The sequence below is a fragment of the Hyla sarda genome, chromosome 7 (genome assembly GCF_029499605.1).
Source record: "Hyla sarda isolate aHylSar1 chromosome 7, aHylSar1.hap1, whole genome shotgun sequence".
NCBI lineage: Eukaryota > Metazoa > Chordata > Amphibia > Anura > Hylidae > Hyla > Hyla sarda.
The window spans coordinates 185,939,950-185,953,246 of record NC_079195.1 but is presented as its reverse complement, the minus strand read 5'-3'; the positions used below and the strand labels follow the sequence as shown (position 1 = coordinate 185,953,246).

At 41.8% G+C, this 13,297-nt stretch overlaps 2 protein-coding genes across 14 annotated transcripts in view; one reads left to right on the top strand and one right to left on the bottom strand.

The window, feature by feature from the left end:
• The window catches only part of RALGPS2 (Ral GEF with PH domain and SH3 binding motif 2), a 264,782-nt gene that overhangs the window by 95,552 nt on the left and 155,933 nt on the right, over window positions 1-13,297 (bottom strand). For all 13 annotated transcript variants that reach the window (XM_056531809.1, XM_056531808.1, XM_056531819.1 and 10 more), the window contains one exon: window positions 10,085-10,211. In XM_056531809.1, the coding sequence (XP_056387784.1) occupies window positions 10,085-10,211 (127 nt within the window). The remainder of the gene's footprint in view (window positions 1-10,084; window positions 10,212-13,297) is intronic.
• Window positions 1-13,297, top strand: part of ANGPTL1 (angiopoietin like 1) — a 98,717-nt gene that overhangs the window by 33,667 nt on the left and 51,753 nt on the right. The window lies entirely within an intron of this gene.

Sequence of the window (13,297 nt, the reverse complement as noted above, 5' to 3'; positions counted from 1 at the left end):
AGTACATCAACACAGACATTATTTGAGGTGTGTAAATACCAAAAACATACATAATCTCTAGTTTATTCTGACATTTTAAATATGAATTGAATGTCTAAACAAGGATATTGGTGCAACCAAGCCTATATTTATATATATATATATATATATATATATATATATACACATATATACACACACACATACATACACACACACACATATACACACACACACATATATATATATATATATATATATATACACACACACATACAGTGCTCCCTCAAGTTACAATATTAATTGGTTCTGGGACGACCATTGTATGTTGAAACCATTGTATGTTGAGACCAGAACTCTATGGAAACCTGGTAATTGGTTCTAAAGGCACCAAAATGTCATCCAAAAATAGGAAAAAGTGAGGATTAAAGAAAAATAAGTAGATAACTAATATAGATAAAGCAAATCCTTACATATAAAAGTAAGAAAGATCTGCTGGGAGCTGTAATCACTGTCTATGTCAGTGTTTCCCAAGCAGGGAGCCTCCAGCTGTTGCAAAACTACAACTCCAAGCATGCCCGGACAGCCTTTGGCTGTCCGGGCATGCTGGGAGTTGTAGTTTTGCAACAGCTGGGGGCACCCTGCTTGGGAAGCACTGGTCTATGTAGAGGACAGGAGCTTCTTCGGTGTCCTGTACAGTACACACAATGTCCAAAAAAAGTAACATGGAGCCGCCGTCACCTGGTGTCCAAAGAAGCAGGTAAAAGGTACAGAACATGTAATACCTCCCTGTACTGTAGCGGGCGCTACCAGACACCAGGCAGTGCATGCACTTCAGTAATACAGAAGTTTTACCAGTGAAAGCCCATTCTGATTGGTCAGTTCATTGACACGTTTCACAGATCTGAACTGTCCGTAGCATTGTATGTTGAGTCTGGTTTCAACTTACAATGGTCCAGAAAAGACCATTGTATGTTGAAACTATTGTATGTTGAGGCCATTGTAAGTTGAGGGATCACTGTATATGTATATATATATATATATATATATATATATATATATACATACATATACATACATACATACACACACACACACACACACACACAAATCAATCAAGAAAATGTACCTTATCCTATTTATCTCCCATTCAAACGTGGAGTTTGGTGAATATTTAAAGCACACCCTTTTTATTTATTTTGCCCCAAAAACAACCTATGGGCCATTCTGCAGTATACAAGTATATGGGCACAAGTAAAGTGACATTTTGTGGTCTTCTTAGGTATAGTTTTTTTTGCATCCGGGCTAAGTAGCATAAAGCTATGCCTCTGGCTGGCTTAAACTCAATAGACCATACAATGTAGAATGTCCTTAGGTCCTTCTATCCATACAACAACACACAAAATTAAACTGACTGCAAAGTAATGAGTGTGACTCATCAGGTTTTCGGGATAATTCTTTCCATCTTTTCCAGTTAACGTCAAACATATCTGAAGATTTTGAAAACAATTTCTTTACCAATGGCCACATGTGAACTTCTGGGAAACTATGTCCAACATACAAAAGTAGCTGAACCTATCATTCAGCATATGGCATCCAGAAACTCAACTTTGTTTTTTTAACCATAACATTTTCTCAGAAAAGTTGGGGGTGACTACTGACATTTTGCGCTTCGAAGAGAAATCTGCACAGCTGCACAGACACAAGTGCTGTAATGATCCGGGACAGCAAAATACCTTCCCATGTTAGAAAGTATTTGTTGAAGGATCTCTTCCTTAAAGGGGTACTCCACCCCTAGACATCTTATCCCCTAACCAAAGGATAGGGGATAGGATGTCTGATCAATGGGGACCCCCGCCATTTCCTGCTTCACCCGCCGTTTGTTTAGAGCACCGAATGCAGCTCCAGAAGCTCTTGACGTCACGGCCACGCCCCCTCAATGCAAGTCTAGAGGTGCATTGAGGGGGCGTGGTCAAGACGTCATGAGCGGGGCGTGACCATGACGTTACGAGCCTCCGCCCGCCATCGCCAGTCATCAAGCACGGAGCGAAGATCGCTCAGTGCACCGGATGTTTGGGGTGCCGCAGCTGAGATCGCGTGGGTCCCCAGCAGCGGGATCCCCATGATCAGACATCTTATCATCTATACTTTGGATAGGGTATAAGATGTCTGGGGTGGAGTACCCCTTTAATTTTCTTTTAAAGGGGTTATCTCACATATCATGTTAATACCAACAGTCAGAAATAATTGCCATGTAGTAATTTGCAGTATTTAATACATAACATTTTACAATTTCATAACTTTTTGCGACCATATGATCCCCCTTGGTGCTGCTGGGGTTGGGCTTTGGGCAGAATTAGTTTACTCCCCACCCCCCACCCTCTGGCAGCTGACAATACAAGCGCTTCTTACTGTACAATCCACAGCTTTGCAATCCTTGTTAGTTATATTGCTGTTACTGAAAAGGCTCTTCTCCTTCCCTGACAAGCAGAAAGTTAGTTCTATTGACTGCTCTTCAGTTGACAGAGGATCATTATGCAAAGACCTGTTTGAGGAGAGTGACTGAGCTTGTGTGTGTCCTTCCCCAGCACTCAGCTAAGTGGGTGGATGTTCAAATTGTTATACAAACACGAACACCAGATGGCGCCATATTAAAAAAGCAAATGTCATAACTCTACTAGATTGATTTTTAATGACATCACAGGACGGCGTCCCTTCTCATACAGGAAAAAGTCTACAATGTCTACATTGGTGATTCCCACGTATGGGAAGAAAAAAAAAAAGGACACTTGATCATCACTCGCTGAATGTAAAGTGAGTTAAGTTTTAGCAATAACCAAGGGGCAAATAAACAAATAATGGCTTTATATTCCAGTACAAGGGACAACGCGTTTTGAGGGGACCTGCTCCCCTCTTCCTCAGGTCAGTGAAGACTACATATCCCTGATACAATGTCTACATCACAGGACACCAAGCTTCAAAAGCAGAAGACATTGGTTAAATCCGGAAAACTGCAGGCCAAAAAAAGTTTGGATCGCAGGTTTACTATAATTTATATTGCAGACTGGACGACTTTCTTTCCAAAGAGTAAACTAACTTCACTTTTCACAGCCACAGAAATTTCACGTTCATCACCAACTCTGTAGGATGACATAGTAACGAAGTAATATCTTACACAACACTTTGGACAAATGCCAAGGACCATTAGTATTAACCCATGTGCTTCAGGAGAGGATAAGAGGTCATTGGTCAGTGGAATATAACGTTGGAAAATCAACAAAAAAGCCAGAATCCAGCTGGCTCTTGGAGGCAGAATACTATCCAATGCTCTCGTGTTGTGTCGGAGCCAATACAGCAGTCCACAGCCTAAGCTGGAACACTTATTGTGACTAGTAAAAATCAGAAAAAGAGGAAACCATAACGTAGACATAAAACCGGGAAAGGATACTGCAAGTTTAAAACCTCCGAGAATGGCTGACGTTCATCTTCAGACTCTATCTGGTGACTGCACTAGAGCTTTGATCCGCACACTCACACAATAACAGAGCATTGTATACTAAGAGACCAAGAGCCTGCAGGGAGAAAGGTTCTGCGAAAAGAATTGCCAGGAAACAGACTTCTCCTCTGAAGCCCCTTAACAAGAAAAATGATATGTGAGCGGGAGCCAGGGGAGTCCAGAGAGACTGCACACGGAGAAACAAATTATTCTGGCGGGAAATAAGGTGAAATCCATCTTATTGCTGAGAAGTTTGCCAGGAACTTTGTTCGAAGGAGTCTAGCATTGCTGGGGATACCTGTTGGGTTAAAACTCTACAACACTCGGGGGTACTCCGCCAAAATACATCTTATCCCCTATCTTTCGGATAGGGGATAAGATGTCTGATCGCTGGGGGCCCCCGTGATCTCTGGGCCGTGATGTCACGCTATGCCCCCTTAATTCATGTCTATGGGAGGAGGCGTGACGGCTACTACGTAGCCGTCACGCCTCCTCCCATAGACATGAATGGAGGGGGCGTGGCGGCTGTAGTTGCCAGTCATCCAGCATGGATGACTAGGGTGCCGCGCCGGGGATTGTGGGGGTCCCCAGTGGCTGGACCCCAGCGATCAGACATCTAATCCCCTATCCTTTGGATGTTTTTCAGCGGAGTACCCCTTTTAGTACGGTATAAAACCAGAAAGTCCAGAGAATACAATTTGTTTAGTGTCTGCCAATTTAGCCGAATCGGTCACAGAGAGTCCCCTCCATCTCATCCGCTGTCAGCCAAATCGTGAGGAAACCTTCCTAAAAACTGCTTATTTGTACAAATAACACACAACCTCTATCACACGGCATCAGTAATCCAAGGTATATATATTCTGCTTTATGCTTAGTTTTGGATGCAGATCAGCCCTGTACAATAGACATAACCCACATACACAGTTTCTGTATGGAATCGGCATGGAAATGTGTCAATAAGTGACTTTCTACCTCATATAGATCTTCAAATGACACCGAATAGGGAGGAATTCAAAAAGATTTCGCTGTAGATCTGCTAAAATCCACCTAAAATTCTGCAGTGAGGACAGGGTCTATTTTTAGGCAAAAAGTTTGAAAGTTTTTCTCGTTTCATGAGACAACATAACCAACAAGCCAACAAAGTTTTTGGGGATTTTTGACAAAGAAAAATCACCATATTATCGCACTGCATGAGCTATATACACTAGTTTTTAGATATCTAGAAATAGGTGTTAAAGGGCTACCTCTGTCCGTGTCAGGAACTGTCCAGAGCAAGATACGTTTTCTATGGGGTTTGTTACGGCTCTGGACAGTTCCTGACACGGACAGAGGTGTCAGCAGAGAGCACTGTGGTCAGCCAGAAAAGAAATTCAAAAAGAAAAGAACTTCCTGTGGAGCGTACAGCAGCTCATAAGTACTAGAAGGATTAAGATTTTTTTTTAATAAAAGTAATTTACAAATCTGTATAACTTTCTGGCACCAGATTATTTTAAATAAATGTTTTTTCCGGAGTACCCCTTTAAAACATATAAATCCCATACATGGGTGCGGAAAAGGTAGCTGACCGCTCACCATTGCTGACTCCAACCACCTGTGCTCAGACTGGCCGGTAGCGCTCCTGGACCAAGCAGCAGGGATACAACAGGAAACCATGTCCAGCGCGGTATGTGGAGTAAAATCAGGAGCTCTTTATTGTCGGATCAAATAGATACACACACGAGAAATCACCAATGCGTTTCGGATCAAACTAGATCCTTAATCATGGCATAGCAAATATACACACATAGAAGTTTATATAGTAATTAGAACTGGTCACGTGTCCGTGACATCACAAAGTTAAAAGCAACATACAAAAACATGGAAAATGAAGCCAGAAAGTAAGACCTGGAGACTGGATTCTATATAAAAAATCCTATACACTGAATCGTAAAGTATTTACCATATTTTTCGGCGTATAAGATGCACTTTTTCTTCCCCAAAACTGGGGGGGAAAAGTCGGTGCGTCTTATACGGCGAATACATACCTATCGCGGCGGTCCCTGCGGCCATCAACGGCCAGGACCCGCGGCTAATACAGGACATCACCGATTGCGGTGATGCCCTGTATTAACCCTTCAGTCGCGGCGATCAAAGCTGACCGCCGCGTTTGAAGGGAAAGTGACACTAACTCGGCTGTTCAGTCGGGCTGTTCGGGACCGCCACGATTTCACCGCGGCGGTCCCGAACAGCCCGACTGAATAGCCGGGTTAGTGCTTACAGGACAGCGGGAGGGACCTTACCTGCCTCCTCGGTGTCTTCTCCGTTCAGGGATCCCCTGTATGGCCGGCGCTCTCCTTCCTCATCATCACGTCGTTGCGTACATGCGTCGGCGTGCGTAACAAAGTGAGGGCGGCGACGGAGAGCAAGGATACCCGGCCAGCAGCAGAGACGTTCCGGAGCGACGGGGACAGCGATGGAGCGACATCCAGGGCAGCGGTGACGGGTCTGGAGCGGCGGGGACACGTGAGTATTACCTCCTATGCAGTGGTCTTCAATCTGCGGACCTCCAGATGTTGCAATACTACAACTCCCAGCATGCCCGGACAGCCAACGGCTGTCCGGGCATGCTGGGAGTTGTAGTTTTGCAACATCTGGAGGTCCACAGGTTGAAGACCACTATTGGGTTCAAAATCTTAATTTTTTAAGATTTTGCACCTATAAATTGGGTGCGTCTTATACGCCGGTGCGTCGTACAGGACGAAAAATACGGTAGTCAGTAACAAACAATAGGAATAGGTATCATAATACACAGAAATTTGGTATAGCACGAAAACGAAGAATTACATTGTAGAGAACACGGGGAAAAACTGGACTGTAACTTCTAAACACTAGTGAAAGCCATATATTTATCACAGACAGCATAACTATGTCAGGATTAAATCATGTCTGATTCATACCGTATGGTTCCCTCGTGTTTAGTACAAATATCCAATAGGATTCTCTTAAATAATTTGCGCTTCAAATCTCCTCCTCTAATATTGTTTTTTTAACCCTTTCAACCGCATTTATACTTAAAGATGATACATCTCCATCATGTCTATCTCTAAAATGTTTTGATAATGCTGACACATTAAATTGTTTATTTCTGGTAATCAGACATATGTCGTCTGATGCGTGTTTTCAGGGAATTGGAGGTGCATCCTACGTACTGGCAACGGCAGGTACGGCAAGATGCTAAAAAAATAACAGATGTTGTATTCCAATTAACGTAACTTTAATTAAAAAAAAAAAAACATTTACCAGTACTGTAGGACTCAAAATAATTTGAAACCGATATGTGGGAGCATGTGACATGTGACCCGGATGGTGTAACCACGTTGGATTAGTATGCTTTTTGTTATCATCCAGAAATAAGCTAGGGGATAACTTGGTGCCTACAGAGGGGCCTCCTCTAGAGAGACCACTTTGACGTGTTTTGTCAAGACCTTGTAAAGCTGTGTCATTTTCAATAGGGAGATATTTCTGCATGATATTTAGAATTTTATATTGAATTTTGAATTGTCTACTATAGATTGTAACAAAAACAGGTCATTTCTTTTTTCTCTTTAGAGGATAGGCTTGTGACACTTTTTTGATGGAGGAAATAAGGGAACTACACTTAAAATGTTCTTGTTTTGCTATATGCACTTTTTAAGGTAACCTCATCATAGTATCTTGCTTTTAATCATGTAAAAGTATAGATTCCTGCTCAAAGACAGTGTCCTCCGTGCAATTCCATATAAGTGGAAAGCATTCCCCATAGGGGATGTTCAGGGTGACATGCCGGGGATGGCAGGAATTGGCCTGGAGGACAGTGTTACCCGCAGTTTCCTTTCTGTTTGGTTTAACCACTATTTTGTTGTTAACTACATCTAGATTATCACTGTGTGAAGGTGCATATAATGTAACCTCTAGAAAGGGAAATGCTGTCAGTAGAGAATTGTGTTGTGAATCTGAGATTTAGGTCATTATCATTGATGTATGTCACAGACTCCTCAAATCAGTTTTTTACTATCCCTCCATACCAAGAAACGCTCATCTATATATTTGCCGATGTATTTGATGGATGAGAAAAAAGGATTGCTATGGTTAAAAATAATAGACTTAAAGAATACCTGTTTGTTGAGAAACTCATCACACCAGTCTTCCATTCTCTCCCCAAACGTCACAAGGGAGTGTCTCCCATCCCCCGTACCTCCCCCCCCCCCCCCCCCCCCCCCCCCCCCCTCCGAGCTATTGCTGCCGGCATAGGTTTGCTGGGGGAGAGACTGACTTGATTCATATTTACAACCTTTAACTAAAGTATCCCCCACATTTTTAGAGAACACCAAACATGTCCTAGAAATAGTGGATCAGATGGAATGGTCCGATCAATGGGCCACTTGTGATGTCACCGCACTCTATCCCTTCATACCACGACAACAAGGATTGTTAGCTCTATCCCATCATCTGGACACCCATAGCAGTTACTCCCCTGATCTGAAAGAGTTTATCATTTTGGCCTCCGATTTTTTCGGATCTAACAATTTTTTTTTTTTTTAAAGGGGTACTCCGGTGGAAAACTTTATTTTTTATTTTTTTTAATCAACTGGTGCCAGAAAGTTAAAAAGATGTGTAAATTACTTCTATTAAAAAAAATCTTAATCCTTCCAGTACTTACTAGCTGCTGAATACTACAGAGGAAATGCTTTTCTTTTTGGAACACAGTGCTCTCTGCTGACATGACCACAGTGCTCTCTGCTGACATCTCTGTCCATTTTTAGAACTGTCCAGAGTAGGAGAAAATCCCCATAGCAAACATATGTTGCTCTGGACAGTTCCTAAAATGGACAGATATGTCAGCAGAGAGCACTGTGCTAGTGATGTCAGCAGAGAGCTCTGTGTTCCAAATCTGTTTAAATTTCTGGCACCAGTTGATTTAAAAAATAAATAAATAAAGTTTTCCACCAGAGTACCCCTTTAATGGTGATTTCTTCCTTCAGATAAGGGGAGCCTCTATGGGTGCTACATTTTCACCATCTTTTGATAACATTTTTATGATTTACTGGGAAGAGCATTTTATTTTTAACCATAGCAATCCTTTTTTGTCATCCATCAAATACATCGGCAAATATATAGATGAGCGTTTCTTGGTATGGAGGGATAGTAAAAACAGATTTGAGGAGTCTGTGACATGCATCAGTGATAATGACCTAAATCTCAGATTCACAACACAATTCTCTACTGACAGCGTTCCCTTTCTAGAGGTTACATTATATGCACCTTCACACAGTGATAATCTAGATATAGTTAACAGCAAAGTAGTGGTTAAACCAAAAAGGAAACCAGAAAGGAAACTGCGGGTAACACTGTCCTCCAGGCCAATTCCTGCCATCCCCGGCATGTCACCCTGAACATCCCCTATGGGGAATGCTTTCCACTTATATGGAATTGCATGGAGGACACTGTCTTTGAGCAGGAATCTATACTTTTACATGATAGATTAAAAGCAAGAGGCGATGATGATGTTACCTTAAAAAGTGCATATAACAAAGCAAGAAACTAAGAAGCGTAGTTCCCTTATCTCCTCCTTCAAAAAAGCGGCACAAGCCAATTCTCTAAATAGAAAAAAAAGAAATCACCTGTTTTTGTACTTCTATGTGTGTATATTTGCTATGACAAGATTAAGGATCCAGCTTGATCCGAAACGCGTTGGCGATTGCTCCTGTGTGTATCTATTTGATCCGACAATAAAGAAGTCCTGATTTTACTCTACATACTGTGCTGGGCATGGTTTCCTGTTGTATCCAAACATGGGAGTAATCTGACATTGAGGGGAATACCAACTATCCCACAATAGGGCACACATATGTAAGGAACAGGACACAACTTGGAAGGGTGGGGAGAGATTTGAAAATGTTTAATAAAACATTATCTGGTACAAAAATAAAAAAATAAATATTTACGTATTTGGCCCAAGAAACAATACAGGAGTAAATACTAGGTTGGTTCATACTAAGTATTTTCAATTATTCTGCACCATCATAGAAGCGGAAACTAACGCATTTAATACAGCTCCCCGACTTTAATGGGGTTTGTGGTGATTAGTCATGGTGCACAGCATATCCACCAGACACTGTTGCGCTGCATGCTGCACTATTTAGTTAGCTATTACATCAATGTGATGGCCACCAGGTGGCAGTGTGTTAAATAGTTTTCTGCAGAGGATGTAAATTATCCATGGTAAAACTCAAACAAACTTTCTAATCTAGTATAAAATATTTACATAAAGTCAAGTGTTAAATAACAGAGAGCCTGAATAAAAGGCCATACAAAGTGGACAGTGTAATGAACGCTTTGATAACATATACAACATGAACAGATACAAGTTCATGTTGTAAATTCATGTAATTAATAATAGATAAAAACACTGCTTGCGCTGCCCACCAATAAAAACACTGCTTGCGCTGCCAACCAGGTATCATTTTCCCATAAGCCTGTTTGATGAGACCTTATGTAGTCAATAATCTCCTTTGCTGCATTTAGCTTTCGCACCACACTTATGAGAAAATCATTACTTCCAGCAGACGGACAGGATTATTAGCGGCTTACCCAAGTAGGGGATACAAGGAGTCATCTTCAGGCTACTGATGTAGTCTCTGAGCCGCTTGTAATTATCTTCTTTACTGACTACGTACTCCAGTTTCTCAAAGGTTGTCTTGTCTTTCCGACTCAGTAGCTGAAAGACAAACATTATTAGGTAGAAAACAGGCAGAAAGACTTGTCCACAACATTTCTATGTGTATTCTCCTTGATTACCAACAAGAAGAAGCTAAATTAACTGGAATAAATGCATGTGTCCTATAAATGGCTAGCAATGACTAATATACAAGAACATTACATTAACCTGGCAAATGACAGCAGCTCTGATCAAAAACAGACATTAAAGGGGTACGCCAGTAATTTTATTTTTTATTTTTAATCAACTGGTGCCAGAAAGTTAAACAGATTTGAAAATTACTTCTATTAAAAAATTTTTTACCCTTTCAGTACTTTTTAGCGGCTGTATGCTACAGAGGAAATTCTTTTCTTTTTTCATTTCTTTTTTGTCTTGTCCACAGGGCTCTCTGCTGACACCTCTGTCCATGTCAGGAACTGTCCAGAACAGCATAGGTTTGCAATGGGGATTTTCTCCTGCTCTGGACAGTTCCTAATATGGGCATCAGGTATCAGCAGAGAGCAATGTGGACAAGACAAAAAAAAAGAAAAAAAAAAAAAAAGAATTTCCTCTGTAGTATACAGCTGCTAAAAAGTACTGGAAGGATTAAGATTTTTTAAATAGAAATCATTTACAAATCTTTTTAACTTTCTGGCACCAGTTGATAAAAAAAAAATTCCACTGGAGTACCCCTTTAACTGCTGGTAAAGCTACCCATGTATGTAGTCATCCAAAAGAATGGATTTTGTCCATTTTGGTCACCCTGCGCTTGTAACATTAGTTTTCCCATATGCTCATGACAGCGGATTACCGTCTGCCAACAAAGTGATCTGTACAATCTTCTTGGCTGAATCTAGATATGTATGGCATGATGTAGGCAGATTCATCACCATTTTACACTTTTATGTTATGATTTTGCAATGCAGTGTTTCCCGACCAGGGTGCCTCCAGATGTTGCAAACTACAACTCCCAGTATGCCTGTAATGTGTATTTTATCTGCCAGTTTAGTTTGGCACATTACGCTCATGAATTTAGCATCTGGGATAGGTAAATCATACTTTTATTCGTATGGCCTCACAGGGGTTTGTAGCACAAGGTGAACAGGGCCTATAAAGTAAATCCACGCAATCGTCTCTCAAAACGGATTGCCCATTCTGCTACCACCATCAGCACTAACCCCCCAACCAGACTGAACACTCATTACACTACCACCATAACACCGGTCAATTGCACACGGCCCATCCCCCCTGCCCCCTCAGTCTCGATCATTTCTTCACCCAAGTCACCAGGCAACAACAATGCTGATAGCAGAGTCTCACAGACGTCAATATCCCTTCAGCCTTTACCAACAGCCATCTCTTCTCATCCTGTTTCCACGCAGGATATTCCAACACAAGACCTACTTGACCTCTTGGAGCACATATCTGACCCACCACCCACCCTTCCCTCTGGTAGATTCCGTACAGACTCGGATAATTTATTTGAAGATTCCCTTACTGTAGCTACCACCCCACTTACCCCATATAGACGCCTTTCTGTACATCAGTTTTTTACCCCTGTCAGCACTCCACATGGAATCGAAGATACCAATAGACAGAACTCACCAACCTTGGACTCCTCCATCATCAACAACACCATGATTTTTTTAGTGCTTCCTACCCTAATCAAAACCCCTCCGTTACTTGTGAACCAGATAGATTTTCCCCCCTTGGAGTAGGTTCATCTAGCACCACCCCTGGGCACAAAAAGAAAAAACCAAGAAAGAGGGGATGCAGAGGAGGGTCCAGTACCAAGGAAAGAAAGGAAACTAATAAAAGAATACTTCAAGGTAAAACCAAAGAACTCAACACAGTAAAAATCTTCAACCTCTCCAAATACACACCCAATGATGTTGAACAGAGCGTTCTGGCTAAAGGATTATCTTTTTGCCCCACGTCCAAATCCAATAACTTTGACCTCTTTCTTGATCTTAATTCTTTCATACGAAAACTCACAATTAAAAGGTTTTTTAGCCTCAAAGACTCGAGTGGGGCCTCCCCCACCACTAATATAGGCGTCTCTGAACCTCCCGTTCTTGTACCACCTTCCATCACCACGGGCTTGCGTCCTAAATCTAACTTTTATCCTCTCCATGCAAAAGGGAGCTTCATAGATGCATTCTCTTTTCTGGTACAATCGGACTTTGACAACCTCACTAAGAAGTCTACACAGTACAACCGTAACTCCAAATACAATCTGACAGCAGCAGAAAGATCCGCCATTAAATCCCTGTCAGATAACCAACACATCACCATTCGTCCAGCCGATAAAGGCGGAGGAATAGTACTCCTTGACAGAGATGGCTACATTGTCGAGGCCACCAGACTACTATCCGATACTGCCTACTATTCTCCCATATCACACAATCCGACCAAGGCCTTCCAGGAGGAACTCACCACTCTGGTCAATTCAGGCCTATCGCGAGGAGTATTAACAAAATCCGAAAGGGATTATATTCTCATCACAGAACCTGCTCTTCCGCTGTTCTATTACCTCCCAAAAATTCATAAAAACATCACTAACCCACCTGGTCGACCAATCATCTCTGGCATTAATTCCATTTCATCGAACCTTTCTCACTATATAGACTTACTCTTGCAGAGCCATGTTACCAACCTCAAATCTCATCTGAAAGACACCACAGACTTCATTAAATCAATCCTGGAAATTGAATGGAAACCGGAATATCTGCTTGTTACCCTGGACATCACTTCACTATACACCGTTATCAAACATGAAGCAGGAATTAAGGCAGTCTCCCATTTCATCTCCAAAGACCCATCTATGCCCTCGGCCCAAGTGGACTTCATTCTACAAGGACTCCACTTCATCCTGACGCACAACTACTTTGAGTTTTTGGGTCAGCTATACATACAGCACACCGGGACCGCTATGGGGTCCAAAGTGGTACCCAGTTTCGCGAATCTGTTCGTCGGACTCTTCGAGGAAATCTTTGTGTACCCTCATCATCTTTTCTCTAATTGCATCTTTTATAGGCGCTACATAGACGATATTTTTATTATCTGGAAAGGAGACAGAGCTAGTCTAAACAACTTCATCACTCATC